The sequence below is a fragment of the Prunus avium genome, chromosome 5, assembly GCF_965620075.1.
Source record: "Prunus avium chromosome 5, drPruAviu1.hap1.1, whole genome shotgun sequence".
Lineage (NCBI taxonomy): Eukaryota > Viridiplantae > Streptophyta > Magnoliopsida > Rosales > Rosaceae > Prunus > Prunus avium.
In genome coordinates, this window is record NC_142288.1 from 11,297,320 (window position 1) to 11,317,574 (window position 20,255).

Here is a 20,255-nt window from a genome sequence, read left to right on the forward strand (position 1 = left end):
CCCTCTTTTTTTACATGTTTGAGTAGGGTACTTTAATATTGGGATTTATGATTTTTTTTTTTTTGGTTGTATTTGTTTTCTCTTTGTTGAAATATAAATTATTAACTTTTGAGTCTTTAGATGATGATATTAATATTTAACCATTTTATAATATAAAATTAAGGACAATTATGATTGTAATGAATGAATAAATTATTAATCAATATGAAATGATATTATCAAGTGGGCTAAATTAAGTATTTAGTATCGTATTAACTTATTAAATAGTTAGCGCTTGAGTGCTCCTATTCAAATTATTTTATAAAATTTTGTGAAGGGCCCCCTCTAATGAAAATTCCTGGCTTCGCCACTACTTCCACGTACTAAAATTATGTGCTCCCTGGTGAGAAAAGCTTACCTATCATGATTTCATACACATTGCTAGGGATCATTGTTAATATCTTTAAAATCGTGTTTGATGCACTCTAAGTTAGCACAACTAGGTTGACAACTACACACTTATCAATCACTTGCACTTTACATCATCAAGGTACTAAAATAATGTTAGCATTATGTTAGCCTTACATTGACTAAGTATGAAAAATGGACTTTCAAAATACTAATGTTTTCAATGATATTTTTGGCGGTTTATATTCCTTTCATCTTAAATAATCAAACATGATTTTATGAGATTTTAGTATAAAGTATACATTGACTTATTGAGGTATCAATATTGATATAAACTGTATCTTATACTAAAACTAGATTTCCATATTTTGATTTGTTGGAAATTTGATTTTCTAGTATTTTTAATTAAATCCAAATGGGGTGTACTTCCTTATTTACATTGTAAACTTAAGTAAATGGAGTAAAATAAAAATAAATTAAAGTAAAAAGACAAGACATTTACTTCAAGGCAATGGGCGAGCCTACTCGGCCTGTGGGTGGCCCGACCTGATCCAACTTAGAAAGCCTGCCTAGGCCTAACCCAATGGGCGAGCTCAGCCCAATCCCTTTGAAACCTCGGCTACTCCTGAAAAATAAAAAAGCACATAAAGGCCCAGCCGAGCCCAATGACGATCCCTACACATTTCAACACCATTTTTCTCTATCTTTGTGATATCAACTGTGATAAGAGAGATAGAGAGATATGGTGTATTAAACAAGGCTTAATTATCAACATGCCCCATGTGCTTTACCGAAAATCCCACTTTACCCACTGCAATTCAAATTGGGTCACTATGCCCCCTATGCTCACCTTCCATGTCCCACATTACCCTCATCTATCAATTTCATAACAAGAGACGTTAGGTTTGCTTAGGTGGCAGCCACATGGCGTTAGAGCTTGGGTATATTTTTCATTTATAGGCCGTGAAAATCAGAATGAGGGTTTAGGTTTCCACCAAATTACCCCCAAATTGATCCCCATATTATGATAGGCAATGCCCTAGAATCATTTAGGAAAAAAATTGAAGTCACATAACCCTAAAATTTTGGTGTTTTGTAGCTCAAATTGAAGTCGACATCAAGTGAAGTTGTTGGGGTTGGGTGAATCGAAGAAAAAAATGGACATCAGACCAGCAAGGCATGGTGCTCGTTGTCACTATGGAAAGATGGCAGTGATGGTGACATCATGGATTGATGCAAACCCAGGTCGAAGATTCCAAGTGTGCCCAAAGTCAAAAAAGGTAAGAAACATAAAATGCCACAGTTGTGGGTGATTTGTTGGACAAGAAGAATTGATATTTGGTATATGTGGGTTAATGTAGGGAAGAGGACAGAGAGTATGTCAGTTTTGGGAGTGATATGATCCTGAAATGTGTCCACGTTCAAAGGTGGTGATACCTGGGTTGCTGATGAAGATTCATAAATTGGAAGAGGAAAATGCCAAAATTCGAAGAAGGAGGTGAATATTGATTGGAGCTGTATTGGTTTCTTTCTTCTTGTTGTTGTATGTAATGAAATGGAATTGAAAGGATGCATTGGTTTCCTTCTTGTTGTTATTGTATGTAATGAAATGGAATTGAAAGGATGCATTGGTTTCCTTTTCGCTAATGTAATATGTTAAGAATGTTTTGCAATGAAGTTGATGCCATACAAAGATACAAATATTCCATATAAAATCCATCTCCAACAGCACATTCCATTTCATACAAAGATACAAACATTCCATTTCAACCTTAAATCCATATCCATTCAACCTGAGCAGCAATTTACAAAAGTAGTTTTTGATGGAATCATCCCAAAACCAAAATCCATCACAAGCATCCCAAAAGCCATTACCAATATCCATCACAAATCCTCCCAAAAACCAAAATGCAATGGCTTACAAATGAAGTTTTGCACATCCTAAAATAACATATCCATTCAAACATCCCAAAAGCAACATATCCATTCGAACATACCTAAAACCATTTCAATTATAACATCCTCTTCAAGGGTGGAAGAAGGGGTCTTTGATAAAGTGCTTCCTCTGTGCAGTTCTTTTCATCCTCTTCCTAGCTTGATTCCCTTCTGCAGTGGTAACAGGCTGTGACATTGGCCTTGATTGACTGGTTTGTGGCTCATTTGAAGGAGGGTGGCTTTCAGTTTGAGGTTGTTGGGTCAGTTGTGCCCCTTGGGAACATGGTCCTCCATCTTTCCTTTTCCTCAATTGCCTTGTGCATAGTCCATTGCCTTTTGGCTGAGAGCCGGTACCTTGACCTCTTGGCCTTAGTTCCATTTGGGATTGTGTACAATCTCTCCTTCTCACCTAAAAAATAACACAGTAAAAAAAATACCCAATTCAAATAATACTAGTCAATTAAATTATGAGTTTATTTAGTACTTAGAGCTTGGTCTAAAAGACTTCGTAGCCTTCTTACTTGGAGGCTTTGAGTTAGGATTCCAAGGCTCCTGAGAAGAATATATGAATTTGAATTAGTAAATACAATTAAATAGTAAAGACAGTAAAACAAACTAAAGGAGAGTTGTACCTTACACCTTTTCCAATTATGGCATTCTCCTCCACAATTGCCACATTTTAATGGAATTCCATACTTTGGAAGCTTGGATTTGAGGGTTGTTTGGGTTCAGTTGCAGTCTTGTACCTTGACTTATTTGGCCTACCAAGTTGTTTATGATATTTTGGAGGCATCAATGGAGGTAGATTTGTCTTAATCCATTGGTCTTAGCTTGTCATAGGCATAACTACAGGCTCATAGGTTCTTAGATAAGTTTCCTTCTTATAACTATCATTAATGTAGTCTTCTGGATTCTCATGAAAGCAACTTATTGCAGCACATGCATGCAGATGTGGTAGTCCATTGAAGTCCCAAGCATTGCATGAACAAGATCTGGAATTCAAATCAACAGCAAATATTCGACCGCTATGGTGCATCACCTCAAACCTGTTCTGCCTAGCACCCTTGGGAATACACCATTGTGCCTTTTCTTTGGTCTTCTCTAATATATTTGTTATTCTTGGACCAATTTGGCCATGCCATTTACCACAAGCCACCCTTCTACTAGCCATCAAAAACATTATATAGAGCCTAATTCTTTCTAACATTGTCAACACTAGCTTTTCCCTTGCATCCAATATGCTCTTGTTGAAGGCTTCACAGAGGTTATTAATGAGCATGTCACATTTGTTAGTAGTCTTAAAATGTGCCCTGCTCCAATGCTTAGGGTCCCTTTCTACAAGCCAAGCATGAGCTTCTGTAGAAAGCTCCAACATCTTCCTCATCTCAACATCATACCAGGGAACTATAGTACTCCTTGCAATGTTTTCCATTTGTAGCTTCAGAGCCAGACCTTTATGCTCAATATTAAAGTTTGAATAAAACAGTGCCTCTTCTCTGCATTTGGGAATAAAGTGGATACAACATCTATTAGTCCCTTCTACTTGTGATTCATGAAGACATGTCCATGGCTATGGCCTATATTCAGATCTTGACCAAGTAATTCCAAAAACCACATCCATGTGTTGAAGGCCTCAACGTAGGCAACAACCAGGCAATTGGAAACATGTCATTATTGCCATCAACCCCAACAACACATAACAATTGCCCTGGGTAAGGCCCTTTTATATGTGTTCCATCCAAAAAAATTAAAGGCCTACAACCACACAAAAAGCCCTTTTTGCAAGCTGCAAGACATATATACCACATTTCAAACCTAGGCCTTTGTCCTTCCAATGAAGACTTCATTATAATTGTGCTTCCCACATTTCTATTTCTCAACTCATTGTAGTAGTCCTACAATGCTTCATACTGATTGATGAAAGATCCCTCAACAATATCAACTACCAATGCCCTTGCTCTATACACCACTGTCCTAGAAGGATGGTAGCCATAGTCTGTAAACACTTGCTCAGCAAATGAAAATGAAGAAGCTGTCCAATTTGGATTAAGTCTTAATTGGGTAGAATGCCTTTGAGCCAACCACTTTGCATTGGCATGTTTATTTTTACTACCCCTACTACATCTATGTCTCGGATTACATGTCTTCACTTGGAGATATGTGCTACCAGCTGTAGTGCTTGCGTGTAAAACAAAGGGACACTCTTCATGACAGACAACTCTTATTGTTGTTGGATCATTCTTCTTAAAAGTTAATTCCCTTCCATGATTTATAGAATAAATCCTCATAGTTTTCCTGAACATGGTAGCATTAGCAAACCTCAACCCCCTTTTAAAGACTGGGTTGGCCATATCAGTATTGGGTATGAAGTCCTCATACTTTGGCATCCTATGCTTCTTTCTTCTCAAATTAGCAATTGATTCATCTGCACTTGAAGAGCTATATGTGCTTGTAAGTGCAGGTGAAGTGGTCCCACTTCTTGAGTGATCATCTTCCTCTACATTTAGATCACTATCCACTATACTATGATCCACATATCCATCAAAACCACCTGTCATCATTTTTCAAGAGGGCCTCCTCTATTTCAGATTGTTCATAATCACTATCTACAAAATTTGGATAATTAGTTTTATCATCCTCGCTTTCCTCATCCTCACTTACCACTTCCTCGTCCTCATTATAGACTTCCTCATCCCCATTATACACTTGTTCATCCAAATTTTTCACTTGCTCACCCTTATCCCCATTATACACTTGCTCATCCTCATACACATTTTGCACTTGCTCATCCTTATCCCCAATATATATCACAATCACTATCTATAGGCTCTTAGGAAATCCCTTCATATAGTATAATAGATTTCCATATGTTTTGATTTCAATTAGTTTCCCAGTCCCAACTTCTTCACCATAAAAAGCCACACCATCCTCATAACCAATATATTTACCCATAGCCCACAACTCTAGCATGGGCATATACTCAGCCTCTATGTAGTCAAACCAACTTACGGAACCACCCAAGTAAGACCATGCTCTCTCACCCGAGCCTTTTTTAAGTACCTTACCTCCATGACATAACTTAAATGTCACAAGGTCATCTATTTTTTCATCTGCCACATACCAAGCCTAAATTAATTGTAATACCCCGAAAAATTCAAGGTGGATTTTCATATTTTAGTGAAAAATAATATAATTGTGGAGATTGATTATGAGTATTTTATCAAGTGATTTTGGATGAAGATTATTAAATTAAGTGGGGTTTAATTTCAAGTTGGACAAACATGACCAAAACACCCCTATGTGTGGATAATTACCAAAATACCCTTGTAGAAAGAAAGTAGGAGGCAACGTGTAAGCCAAGCATTTCTTCCCTCCTTCATTCTTCCCCCCTTCCCACTTACATTCTCTTCAAAAATCTGATTTTGGGATGAGTTGTAAACCTATGGTGGATGAGTCACCTAGTCTAAAAATGGTGACTCACCTAGCCTAAGAGTCTTTCTTATCCTCTTCCTCCCCATTCATTGAATCATCACTCTTTCTTAACTTAATGACTCACCTAGCCTAAGGCTTTTCAATCATAAATTCACTCTTATCCTCATCATTCATTGTATCATCCTTTCTTCCTCATTCACCTTAGTTTCATCCTTATTCTTCTATTGTTCCTCTTCAAAATCCAAAATTCGTCACTTCCTTGGAGCAGCCGAGAACTCAAATTTCGGAAGCTCAAATGAGAAAACTTTCTTCATAAAAGTTGTTCATTTACGTGATTCCTATAAAATACTCAAATTTCAGCTCAATCCGACTAGTTTAGGCTCTGAAACATTGGTATGATCACAATAAGATTACCATTTCCTGATTTCACAGCAGTATGCTCGGTTTCAGTTTGTTTCTGTGAATTCATGTACTCAAATGACTTTGGTTCCTTCATCAAAGTTGTTTGAAATGCTGTCTATTATAACATATCAAAATTTCAGATTGATCAGACTTCTCTAGCCACCTTGGGAACGTTTAGAGTGGAACTTGTTTATAGTCTTCAACCTTGGTTCCTTCCCTCGTTTTCAGTCCAAAACACTCATTTCAAAAGCTCAAAACAATATGGTTTCTTCATAATAGTTACTCCAAATTGTCCTCTTTATAACATATCCAAAGATCATCCAAACGCAATCATTATAACTCTCTAAAACTTGGTGTGAACAAAACTTGTTATTATGTTGAATTTCTTGTTATAGATATGTACTTTCTCTCAAATGGCTTATCATTCAATTGCTCAAATTAGCCACTATCATCTCAAGTAAATGATTCTTTGAAGGCTTGAAGCTCTTCTTTTTATTGTCTTTTTGAGTACTAGTTTTAAACCAAGTGTGGTTAGAATGCCTCAATATATATCTTTCGAAGTGTGTTTTTGTGAAGTTCTAGATTATTTCGATATGATTTTTGTTTCAATTTCATTTTGGGGTTTTGTTACATCAAAATGAATATCTCAAGGGTTATTTCAAAGTTGGTTTTGTGCCATTTGATTTTAAATTAATTTTTTTGTGAAATTTCAAAGTAGAGACTATCCTGCTGGAATTGTTTTGATTCTGCTGCATACCCTGTTTTGAAGTAAGTGTTTGAAAACTTCCTAAACTTGGATTTTCATGAAATTTTAGTATGTTTTACTTTCTCGTATTTTCTTCAGATCTGGAAGGTTTTATCCAGTTTGGTTGTAAATTGTAATTTTGGTGATTTTTCAAAATAAAGTGTACAAACCTGAAAAAGAAGAACGTTATGCAGCCTCGTCTGTTTTGGTTTCTATTTTGACATGCTTCCTTAACCCTAATTTTTATCAAATTTTGACATCTTTAATGTTTCTATGTCTAGTTGTGATTTGGAAAGTTTTACATTATTTTGATTTGAACTCAATATTTAGTGAATTTTCAAAGTTAACGTGTTCCAACCCAAATGTTTAGCAAAACTGAAATTTTAGTTTTAAATTGATGATTTAAATTTTCTTTATGAGTCTAGAGCTAAACCACCTGATTTTAAACATCCCAAAGAGTAGAACTATTATAGGGGGGGAATAGATTAGTTTTTCCTTAACGCTTGGTTCTATGCTTGCTTGGTTAAGGGAGTAACAATCGGGTCAAACAACTTGTCAGGTGTTTTATGGGGTTTTAGGTCTATGTGCGCTAATAGGACACTCAAATTTGTTTCTTTATTTCCAATGAATTTTAATTAGTAAATTATCTTAACTAGGTGTTCTACTCTGCGTACTTTCGAGGACGAAATCGCACAAGGTTAAGCTAGCTGGACTTGAGGTAGGGTTTCCTGATTTCCCGATGATTGGGCTATGTCACTTTTAATCTTGGTGCTTATATATAGTACTATAAATATGAATATTATTGTTGCGTTGCTTGGTGAATACTATTTGATGTTATGTGAATATTATTGTTGATGTGTCTCCGTGGATATTATTTGACGTTGAGTGAATATTATTATGCATGTGATGAAGCCTGGAATATTATTGTTATTATCTATATTATTATTCTGCAGAGATAAATTATGTTTGCGCTGCATTACATATGCATCATAAAGACAGTGGTGTTTGGGGTGTGTGTGTTTGTCGTTTGAGATATATCTAAGGGGTGGGAGAAGGCCTTAGATATATCTAAGTAAATTAAATGTGGAATATATTCAGGTGACCGGAGCAGAGCTTGAATATATTAAGGTGATGGGAGCAGGGCCTCTAATGATAAGTGAAAGTTGAGAAATTCGTAAACAAAAGAAAAATGGGTTAAGGGACGGATGGGCGCTAGTTCATATTTTAGGGTATTCGGAGCCACATTGGTAAAACGCATGGTATGGGACATGCAAGCTTGTTGCCCTAGGATATGAATTAGTGGGATTAGAAGGGAGTGAGTTCATGACATCATCGCATATGCAAATTTATTTATCTGGTCTGATTACATAATTATCATATACCTTGTGTTGCTTGATGCATGACACTTTGATTGACTGTGATAGCTGACTTTGAGGGGTTTGACGGTACTCTACTGGGCATTAGAATGCTCATACCCTAATAGATTGTGCAGGATTAAAGAAGAAGTTTGAGGAAGCGGGTTCAACTAAGCTGCTGGGCTTTTATTGTTGATTTGTGTAATTAATATTTGAAAGTAGTCAACCGTTTGTTAAAGATCTTAGTGTGTAGTTAACTACAAGCTACTGCGACTCTGATTTTGTGATGTTAAGTAAATTTGTAATATTTTGTGGCTCTATTTCTCATCATATCATGGTTGTAGGATTTTATTCTTATGACTATGGTATGACTCACACCATGATTCGGGAATATTCTTTATTTTCGAATCGGGTTGTGACATTAATACAGTGCCTTAACTACCTTAGTCAATGGATTACTAACAAAGCTACACACTAAATAAAGAACAAAAACCATTCAGATTTACACAAACATAGCAAACAACAGAAGCACCAAAGAAAAAAAAAAACAAGGACCACTGATAACAGAAGGACCACCAAAGAGTTAAAAGATCGACAAAAACTACAATAATACAATAACAAACATCCAAAAGCACAATGTAGAAATCTGACAAAGTAGTGAACTTAGGGTCCACTTACACTCGGGTTGAACATCTCCAACTTCTCTAAGCACAGTCATGGTTACACCAACTCAAGCTGTAGCCTTAAAGTCCAACACGAAGCAATATTCAATGATTCTTGCCCCTAATCTCAAGTGAAAGTATACCCAAATTCTTTTAGCAGATTCAACTTAACCAATATTCAAACACAAAAAGCCTACCTTTTCTATCCCATTCAAAGATTTGACTCCAATTTCAAGTATTTTAAAACTGTATATGACATTCCCAAATTTGTTGGCTTCAATATTTTGCACCAGATCCCTAATTTTTTGAACCCTAACTCGACTGCACAGCCCCATATACTCAATTTCGATTATTAAGCCTCAATCTGATGAGGGGTCCAAAAAAATGCCATGACGCCTGCCACATCGTAACCTACACCTGTCCACGTGGATGAAATTACTAAACTAATCATGCCACCTAAGTAAACTTAACGCATCTTGTTACGAAATGACAAATGAGGGTAATGTGAGACACGGAAGGTGAGCATAGGGGGCATAGTGACCCAATTTGAATTGTAGTGGGTAAAGTGGGATTTTCGGTAAAGTACAGGGGGCATATTGATAATTAAGCCATTAAACAATGACACTTGTGTTTTACTTCACAATAAAAGAAAAGAACCTAAGATCTTGATCGGTTGGTGAGGAATGTTGTATAGTCAAGAATGGAGCCCAAAATGGTAGAGCCCACTACCTAATTGATTGAAGAATAATGATGATGCTTGTCTGCCAAACATTCGAGTGAAGCCAAATGCTTGTGAGTGAACAACCAATATTTTGGCCTATAAATAGACACCTCCATTAGTAGAGAATGGATCTCTCTAGAAAAAAGGATGAGAGCACACCATGTGAGAAAGAAAGAAAGAAAGCCCAGCAGAGAAGGAAGAAAGAGGAAGAGTGAGATGAGAGAGTAGAGAGAAAAATCAGTGAGCCAGTGAGATTGTAAACACTAAAGATGTAGCCCTATTATTTTACGTAGTGAGACTCATGAAGCATTCTCCGAAGAGACGAATTTTCAGTGTTCAACTCCTGAATCTAGTTTGCTCGGGCACGCAAACGATTAGCAATGTTAGAAACAGAAGCAGCACTCTGAATGCTAAAAGCCATTGAGTCATCAATAGCCTCTTCCTCGGACCTTTCTGTTAATAGTACTTCATCCATAGGAGTAAGGAAATTTTTAGCCACTATGATAGCAGTCGTATCATTCATCATCACAGAGTCATTAACTGTGAGATGACGATTTTGGGATACAAAGGATGGACGCCAGACTTTAGCGTGACGAGTTGTTTTGGGAGCAACATTTAAATCAAAACGGTTTAGGCGAGAAGAAGAGGAAGCCATTTTAAAAGGTTTTGAGGAAAGTCTTAGAAAAGCTGAATTTTCAGAAAATGGAAGGAAGTTGAGTTGAAATGCAGTTACTCCAATCAGGCCTTACAAAGGAAATATCTATAGACGGAAATGTGGCAACGTTTTCAGGATCTCAATATTTTCTCAAATACCCATATTCTCTTTTTCTTTTCCAGATTTCAAAGCTTCATGCAACCTCCATTAATGTTTGTCGGCACTTTAGGGGTTTCAAGGACTTTTTCTGTCAAAGCCGATCTTGCTTTTACGGATTTCAAGGAGTCACTTTTTCAAAAGCATCTCGAGCACCTCATAATTTTCTGTAGTTAATTTGAGATTCACCGGATCAAATTGTTCCTCTAATTTGTGTATAAATATGTTACTAACGAAATTTCTTTGCAGAATACATCCAATTTTCTCCTGTTTTCTCCATATAAGTGATGCAATATCCACTTTTTTTTCCTATCATTGAACGCTCGATGTGCTTGAGAAGCGAGACTATCTCTAATCATCCATTCAGGAAGTGAGACTATCCCTAATCACGTTTCGGTGACGTCAGGGAATTGTAAGACAGACTAAGGACGACCACATGCTCTAATCTCCTGAAGTTCTTCTAGGCTAGGAGAAATGAGAGTTTGTTGTCTGTTACCTCACTAGTTTCCTTCCCCGATTTCTTACTTACCTTGCAATCAATATCACAATTCTTTGTATCTTTTCTTTCTTTTTATAACTCTCTGTTTCTTTAGAACCACCATCTGAAGAAAAAATCCATGTAGTTAACCTAACATTGAGGGTTATTTTTTTTTTTTTACAGAGACAAAAGAATTGTGATTTTTGCTCTTATAATATATAACTAGATCATCAAACGTTACATTATATTTGCTGAGCCGATACAAGCTTGATTGATATTTGAGCAAAGTTTCTCCCACCTAAGGATGTAAGAAATATTTGTGTTATTTCATGCTTGTACTCTTATTTTGATATTTTGTACAACATCTTGAACGATAACCAAATTGGGAGATAAAACCATTCTAGAAGAACGCCATGCAAAGGACCATTCCAGAAGAATGACTTGCATTATAGATCGTTCCAGAAGAACGACTTGTATTATGACTATTCCATAAGAATGGCTTGTATCATTCTGATATGTATTCATGAATTATTAATGCAAATTTCACAGATTGCAAGTTGGATGCATTGATAATACGCTGCATAGATTAAAGTCCCATAAGAACATAACATGGGTATAGCAGTGATCAATATGATGCATGTTTGTTGCGTAGCAAATGATATGGATTGAAGTCCAGGAAAGACAATCCATTAACATGTCAATATTAAAACGGTGCACGCCTAATGCATAGCAAATTATATGGTTTAAAGTCCCAGAAGGACAATTAATTGACATGTATGTACTAATCTGTGGCATGCCTGCAGCATAACAGATATATGGGTTATAAATGTTCCAACTCCTTGAATGGATATTATCCACGCCCTACTGTAAAATAATGCTCCATTGGAGGTTATGATCCACATTCTCACATAATTCATCTTATAAGAGATGTCTGTCTGGAAAGAGACAATAAAAGCCCCTGAAGTGGCTTGGGTACCCAAAAGCAAAGAAATGCTTATAATTGATGCATGCGCATACACCTGAGAATGGTGAGATCATGACAATTTTTGGTTTTGGAGTAGCTACTCAAATCATCAATGGGTTGTGTTAATTGGAACCATGTTCTATTATTAAATGTCGACAATATCATTGGCCAAAAATGGAAAGAGGCAATTCCATTACATATGAGAATGAACGTGAAAGAATAAACCCATAGTACGAACCCCAGATGTTAACCCTGAAGGTTATACATGGGTGTTTGAAATAAAGAGGAATATACTCACTTTATATAACACAATGTTTCTAGTAGAAACAAGGAATGTTGGGTTTCTTCATGTTTACAGATGCAATCGTGCCTTTTTATTGCACATTTATGGAGACCAACATGTTATCTTTAAGGGTTATTAAATGCATGGAGCATATCACCAGAAGCGATTCCTTAAAGATGTACAAGCAGAACAAATAGCTGGATATTAAGCTATATAATGTATCATAAAGTTTAATCCCTTAAACAAAATCCCTGAAAGGATTGAAATTGCATGAAGCAAGTCCCTGAAGGACATGTGCCTGAAGCACAAAATTTGTACTCAATACTAATATGTACAAGTTGCCTCAATGAGTACATTAATTATGATATGGTTGTACTAATCTGTACTCAATACTAATATGTACAAGTTGCCTCAGTGAGTACATTAATTATGATATGGTTGCAACACATTACAACTCCTGAAGAGTTGATAATTGATCAAAACTCATGAAGAGTTGATAATCGATCAAAACTCGTGAAGAGTTAATACTTGGTTAAAACTCTTAAAGAGTTCAATAAATATTTGTCTCAACCTAAAGATCGATCATTATGCCAATGAAATTCTTGCTTATACTAAAAAAGTATTGAAGCATTTTTATATGGATTATCTGTTGGGCACCTAAATGATTTTCCGAAAGTATACTGGACCAGACATTGTATTTTCCATATAAAGCTTAGCTCCATCACCACTACTTTGGGATGATGTGAGGCATTTTTTATGCTATCTTTGCATAACACCATATACTGGTATATTCTTTTCAAGTGAACTTACAAATAGCCCAGGTTTTGTTGGATACGCGGACTCTGGAAATTTCTATGATTTACATAGAGATAGCTCAATGGAAATACATTTATTTACTCAACTAAGTAATTTTTAATGGCTACATCCTCTACTCACTCCGAAAGATTTTCCCTCCAGAAAGTTAGTCATAAAGATTTCAAGAGGAGATATTCATCAAGGGGAGCATCCAGAAGTATGCTACACTGATTAATGTACTCTTCTTCCTTCCATTAGTTTTCTACCTCACTGGGTTTTCTTCAAGCAAGATTTTAATGAGGCAACCGACATATCATTTGTGGTCTCCAAAGGGGAGTGTTGTAAAGTTAAGAATGGAGCCCAAAATGGTAGAGCTCACTACCTAATTGATTGAAGAATAATGATGATGCTTGTCTGCCAAACATTCGAGTGAAGCCAAATGCTTGTGAGTGAACCACCAATATTTTGGCCTATAAATAGACACCTCCATCAGTAGAGAATGGATATCTCCAGGAAAAAAGATGAGAGCACACCAAGTGAGAAAGAAAGAAAGCCCCAACAAAGAAGGAAGAAAGAGGAAGAGTGAGAGGAGAGAGCAGAGAGAAAAATTAGTGATCCAGTGAGATTGTAAACACTAAAGATGTAGCCCTATTATTTTACATAGTGAAAAGTTACTACTACTGCTCTCCGAGGATGTAGGCATGGCTGAACCTCGTTAAATATCCTGTTTTATTTACTTTACGTGCAGCTCAATATTCCTGCATATACCATTCATTTTACAACACGGAAGTAGTTCTTTTTTCTTTTTTTAATAGTTTTGGTAATGAAATTTGGGGAAATTAATACCAGCCCCACTAAGTGACTGACAAGTGCATTGTCCAAACCTCATACAAAAGCCATAAAAGCCACATTCATAACTGGGTGACAGGTGCAAATACAAAAAATATAAAAACAAAGGGCAACATTCGCTTAATACAGTTTCATTGCTGGGAGGCAAGAACTAGACATATAATCATGCTCCAGCACGTCTAAAACTCATTATCTAATCCATAACGGTCAAGTGGAAATACAAACATACGAAAGCCCAGCAGTAGCGTGTCAAATAAGAGTTAAAAGTTACATGGGAAGCGGGAACTGCACCGAGTACACTGATACAACAGAATGCGCAAACAACTCACAGGTTCAACTATAGGCATCTGCATCATCATGTAAATCAAATTATTAAAATTTTCCTCGGTCTTGGGGATGGAGGGTATCCACAAGATTTTCTAGATGAAAAAGAGCGTACCAGTAGGTGAGTCAGCACTCCTTGCGAAGAATTTGGAGGGGGCCATTGCATTAGACGTTGACAGTTGAGTTGCAGTTAAGGTATTGGTGGATCTATGATCACTTAGATGGAACCCAAGATCCCTCGACTTAGGCCACTCATCGAAGAAAGGCTGAAGCGAATTCTGTTCGTGTTTTAGAGAACCTGGAAAGCCAAACTGTCCACCGACATACTGATGTTGCTGCTGTTTAGTGATGGCAGCATCAACGGTCAATGGTTCAGTATGTTGCAATGTCTCTAGCTGGGAGCTGTTGTTTAGCAAAAGAGAACAATTTTTTGGTTCAGATTTCAAGGAAACTCGAGGCACCATAAGATGCCATGGACTGTCTACAGTACTGTCCATCCCAAGACACCTCACACTCCCAGAAGGTTCTGACATGAAATTGTGCTCTTCTGCTCCGTTGCGCCCCCTGCATTGCCATCAGATCAAAACACCCATTTGGTTCTTAGAATCAATTCCCAAAGGAACATAAGTAAAATTCATAGCATATGCCTAAGAGATGTATTTCTAACCGTATATCAAAAACTCTCTTTATGTACCCTTTGAAAAAAATAAAAAACTGTTTCTCTTTCTTTACTATTGTGAATATACAATTGTCATTCTAAATTTCCATCCAATTCCTTAGGTAGAAAAAAATATTGCGAGCCCAAAAATCTTCCCCCTGTAGACCCTCAGTTCTCTTATTCTACTCTCTTTCCTTCTAACAAAGGAAAGGAACATACCATCCTTCCAATTTACTGCTTTGGTACAACAGCTTACAATGCCTGGACATCATAACAAAGTAACCAGTGCTAGCAATTCATTGTTCATAACTTTGTTTTCCCAATAACTAGATCTCAGAAAAACAAGAAATTTTAACATAGGAGACCAGAAAATAGAAAAACAAACGATGATAATTATAACCAAGATGGTGTTTCAAAGCCTAAAGGGATGAAATGGATGCAATTTAAGAAAATTTTCAAGATAAGGTACAAAGAATTATCCATCAGCATCCACATTACAATGATGGTTACAGTCATTATAAAAAAGTCACAATCATCAAATGCTCCGCAGTCCATGGGCCCAGTGGGCAGTTTCCCAGCCCAATCCAGGGCCACTAGTGGCCTGGGCTAGCCCATTTGACCTGTTTCTACTATGCTGGACAGAAGTCAAAACAATCCTCTTAGTGAAATTATGCCTAAAAGTCATATCCCACGAAAAAGGTGAAGATGATAGCCGGGATGCAGATGAGATAGCAGTATTAGGACTGCTCCACCCTACAAACTTAGACATCTAGGCAAAAGAAGAAACTTGTATGAGATGAATTTCCAAGGACAATGAAACAAACCTCACTCCACAATCCTGGAGTCCCACCCACTAGATTGCACTCCAAACCTTGAATGCATGCTACACAGTAACTTTCCAATCATTGACAACCCCGCCCCACTCCAAAAAAAAATATATATATATATATATATATATTCTTAGGCACGCCCATTCTTGCACCTATCTAAACTCCATCAAGTCCAAAAGCTCAAAGAGCACAGGTTACACATTGGTATTGCAACTAACATCCGTAGCAAGGACCACAGAAACCTTTCCTCGACATTGATACCAACCACAACACTTTTGGACAAGTTTAACCTGTGTTCGCTCCCCGTCATTCTCAATCAAACCAAAGTCTCTGCCCCGAGAGACATACCCAATACATCAACCACTAGGGTAAAAAGAAATGGATGGGGTTAACCACCAACCCCCTAAATCTTTAAACCTGCTCCTAGGTCTGCCAATAATGATTACTTAAAAGTTGATTGAGCTCAGGCACCAACTAATGCATTTTTCCATGTACTCCTGGAATATTTCCTAAGCACAATATGTTAGAATCATGATCAATATAATCATAGGCTTTCTCGAAATCAATTTTAAAGTGGGTTTATACCAATACTCAAACAAAATCTGTCTACCTTGAACAAACTGATGAAGGAGCATCCACAAGGCTCTCAAATACTAAGGGGGCATGCTAGCCAACTTGGTTCTTAGCTTGGGTTCTAGCTAGTTTAAGGTTTTAGTTGTGTTGTTTTATAGTTATGTGTTATTTGGTTCTTTTCCTTGTCTTGTTTGAATTTTATGTGTCATTTGGCTTGGTGAAATGATAGTTATACTCTTTAGTCTTTTTAAGTAGTCATACGATTTGTAAGTACTTTGGAGGGTTAGGCTTTAATAGTTATTTAAGTAATCATGGGCTAGGATGCTATGGCTACTGTAACCCTAGTGTAAATACTATGTTAAATGTCTTTGTAAAATAGATATAAAGTTCCTTCAATCTTTTTCCCTAAAAGTCATCTATAGACGTTCCAACTTTAATCATATTGCCTTTTATCTCTTTTTTCTGTTGTTTGTTCCTGGAAATCCCTTTTCTATTGTGGTATTGCACTGTTACTCCAATGGACAGTAGCTTAACACATCTAGCCTGCATCACAAACGACCCTAAAAAAATTGAAATCGTATCACCCAGAGCCTCTCTCTATCTGAAGAATAAAATCTTAGATAGAATCTTGTCAAGGCTGGTGAACAAAATTAAAGGTCTTAATCCCTAACTTTCAGTGAGTGGAGTGTCTTAGGAATTAGACAAATGTAAGTGCATTTGCACATACATTGACCATCTCAAAACCTCCTGAAACACCTTCAGCAATCTTGAAAACTTGCATTGAAAATAAAATCCCGCCTAAGATATTTATCCCTATCATATCACACAATTACATATTTCTTGGTTACTCTTGTACTCAGAAAGGGTACTACTTTGAGAAAAATTCTTATATGATGAGATTACTCCCTCTTAACTTATTCAACTATGGAACATATTAAATTGGCGGAGGCTCTGCTTCAAGAGTGTGTTCAACCCACTCATGTTCTGGCCATTCTTTCATCACGACAGGTCTATGTTCCTAAACACAGACAGTGTTCACATCTTCCATTCAGTCCAATCACAGATCCAGCACCAACCTTGCATCTTCCACCACTCTCCTCGACAGCTGAAAATCGTGTTCCTTTGCCAATCCCTGGCGTTCCTATTGCAGTCTGGAAAGGTAAAAGGTCTTGTACCGATTGTCTTATTGTTAAATAACTTGCTGCTGGATCTTGTTCTTTAATGTAACCAACGGCAATAGACTAAACTAGCAAATATTAGAAAACTTAGACACACAAGAATTATACTGGTTCGGCAGAACTTTTGCCTACGTCCAGTTGTGATTTCTCTAGGTAGAGAAATCACCGCTCCTTTGATTAATAATAGAGATTACAGAACTTTTGCAAACCCTAGAACTAATCTCAAAACTCTTGGCTGTCTCTGGCTGTTTTTCCCTCTCTCAAAATAAGCCTTGCCACACCCTATTTATAGATATAGAGTTGGCTTACATGTCCCAAGGCTGATTGAATTCCTATTCCTAAGTGGATTAGGAAATTACACTTATCCAAAACCAAATAGGCTTCTAGAAATCCAAACCTGAATTGAATAAGGAAAACTGAAATTCTTTCCTAATCCCTCTAGGACAAGAATACCTCTAATTTTCCTAAAGCAATCCTAAACCAACTAGGACATATTTGACGAGCCAAAATCCTAACACTTATATCTCTAATTTTTCATCTTATGATCATATCTCCTATTAAGGCTTTCATAATATCATTGTCTTGCATTAGAAAAAGCTCAAAATTCGAAAAATCTACTCTCACTTCACAGCTGCTAACAAATCCGACATTATAGAAAAATGACAATAATCCCTAAAATCATCCAAACCGCTGCACAGAACCTCACTCTGTCCCAGACCCCTGCACCCTTATAATCCTCAAACATTCTTCTATTACGCTCCATCCAAATGTTTCAGCAAAATGTCAAGAACAAGCACCCCCATAATGTCTTGGCTTTCTTCTGATTATTCGATCCAAATGTTTCATTTTGAAATTTATACAATTCAAAATTCGTCACCCAAACACACCTTAGATGTCTCTTGGGTGATTATCATGAGCCAGCCCCTCCTTTCAAATCCCTGCCTATTGCTACACGGGTATTGGCATCCAGAATCTACTAACTACTCTAACTCATCAACTCAAATTTCCCTCTATATACTGGTATGTTTAAAAGCTTTGTTGCATTTGTTTAGCATGCCTTCGATCAGCTGAGGTTGTCAGAAACATTATGTCTCGAAAATATCTTCTTAAGATGTAAACCTACAGCAGTAAATTGCTAAGCATAATCCAAGTCCAGTACAAAAAAACCAACAACTGTGTTTGGCATAACCTGAAGAAATTCTTTTTTTTAACATCTTAGGCATTGATCACTGATATTCAGGAAGTAGCCAGCCATCAACAAGGAAGATGAGTATTCAGTTCAAGATAATAAAAATTTAGAACTCTAAACAAATATTATGCACAAGAAAGACTTTTTCTTGTGTTGTGAAGTTTAAGTTCATTCCTATTGCAAACTCATGAGTCATGGCAATTCAATCAATACACAAATAATGTACTGATATACCTGTTTCCACTGTTACCTATCCCATAGGGTATAGGCTCCATCTTCAACTGAGATACATTGCTTCCAAAGCATAGACCCCCACTATTTACCATTGAATGCAAGGGCATGTTTTGGAAGCTCCCACTGTGGCTAGAGCTCCCAATCACACTGTCTGACGTCACAGTTGATGAAGATTGAGAGGTAGTTTGTGATTCCACAAGCTTTCTTGAACGATAGCGACCTCGGTTCATGTGCCGCTCACAGTACTTGGAGTCTGGATGTGCATCTTTGGAGCACCTCCACTTCTTGCCATCTGTCCTCCGGCAACGCCCTGGCTCGGGGTCTATTTTCTTACCGCAATAGGAAGTATAACCCACTGCAACAGATCGATAAAAGTTACCTACCTATAACGAAAATCTCAAAGATACAACAAAGATAATATACCACGAGCATAAGCATGTTAACAAACTGGATAGACCCATTTGCTGTATTCTGAGACTAGAAAGAAAAGCTACACAGCTCATTCTCATCAGATTGCATCCTAATAAGTAATAACCAACCCACAACCTGGATAAGTTGAAGCATACAAAGAAGGCTCATTTGAATTTCATTCTTTTCTAATTTCATGTAAAAGACAGTTTCTACACAACCCACATACTGAATTTTTCAAATTATGTGAAACTTCAAAATAAGAGCATGCCCATGAAATAGAAACAATCAATTTATTAAAAATTAAAAACTACCACGAATGAATCGTTTAGGAGATATAGAAGTAAAGGAGCATACAGGTGGGGTGGTGACGCAAGAAATTGGAAGATATGAGGTTGAAACTGGTGCGAATGGGACCAAGGAGGTCAGGAGGAACAGGCAGCCCAGCTTTGAGATATTTGAATATCAAAGCTTGATGTTCCATCTCCGCCCACTGCGCAACTGTGAAAGGCGGCGCGAGGCCTCCGTTGCCCACCGACGACCCGCTCATTTCAGACTAAAGGCTAAGAAAAACAACCAAATCTCAATTCGTCAACAAGCACCTCAGCTCACCATACATGTCTGTATATATTATGAAAGAGAGAGAGAGAGAGGAGGAGGTTACCTTGGAGAGAAGGTGGTGGAGAAGAGGGATTTGGCCATATTCGTTGGGAAACGAGTAAATGAGAAGGGAAAGAGGGTCGTAGAGAGTATCTCTCTATCTATCTGTACTTGGAGACTTTAAGTTCAGTCCAAGAATTGTTCCATTTCCATTTTCTTTTTTCCAACATTTCCATTTTCTTTTTTTTTCTTTTTTTTCTTTTTCGATTGCCTTTAGCTAGGCGGTGGTAATAATTTGGGCAAATTACCTTTTCTTTTTCTTTTTTATTTTTTGTCAAAGGGCAAATTATCTTTTGAATGTTCAAAAGACTTCATATATGAACTTCATATGTGGACTTAGGTCATGTTTGATAGGGAGGATTAGATTAGGCTAGTTTGGATT

The 20,255-nt window shown here is 37.0% G+C and overlaps 1 protein-coding gene and 1 long non-coding RNA gene across 4 annotated transcripts; one reads left to right on the top strand and one right to left on the bottom strand.

Annotated features, from left to right (window-relative positions):
* The first annotated feature begins 1,191 nt into the window (after window positions 1-1,191).
* On the top strand, window positions 1,192-2,088 carry LOC110745589 (uncharacterized). Its single transcript, XR_002524848.2, has 2 exons — window positions 1,192-1,667; window positions 1,749-2,088. It is a non-coding gene; the product is annotated as an uncharacterized LOC110745589 (long non-coding RNA).
* An 11,817-nt stretch (window positions 2,089-13,905) lies between these two features.
* Window positions 13,906-20,013, bottom strand: LOC110745588 (growth-regulating factor 5-like). Of its 3 annotated transcripts, none has more exons than XM_021945713.2 (5): window positions 19,878-20,013; window positions 19,571-19,776; window positions 18,806-19,160; window positions 14,259-14,707; window positions 13,906-14,166 (listed from the first exon to the last, which is right to left on the bottom strand). In XM_021945713.2, the coding sequence occupies exons 2-5, from the start codon at window positions 19,761-19,763 to the stop codon at window positions 14,153-14,155; spliced, it is 1,011 nt and encodes a 336-aa protein (XP_021801405.2). In that variant the 5' UTR covers window positions 19,764-19,776; window positions 19,878-20,013; the 3' UTR covers window positions 13,906-14,152. The 3 variants fall into 3 exon arrangements, with proteins under 3 accessions (XP_021801405.2, XP_021801406.2, XP_088109632.1); XM_021945714.2 differs by having other exon boundaries at window positions 19,571-19,795; window positions 19,878-19,972; XM_088253506.1 differs by having other exon boundaries at window positions 19,571-19,976.
* Window positions 20,014-20,255: the final 242 nt, after the last annotated feature.

Bases quoted from the DNA above. Each gene is read 5' to 3' on its own strand.
- LOC110745588 (XM_021945713.2), bottom strand. From the start codon at position 19,763: ATGAGCGGGTCGTCGGTGGGCAACGGAGGCCTCGCGCCGCCTTTCACA. The intron at 19,161-19,570 runs GTATGCTCCTTT...GATCTGTTGCAG, and splicing joins CTTGCGTCACCACCCCACCT to TGGGTTATACTTCCTATTGC. The intron at 14,708-18,805 runs GTATATCAGTAC...ATGGCAATGCAG, and splicing joins ATAGGTAACAGTGGAAACAG to GGGGCGCAACGGAGCAGAAG.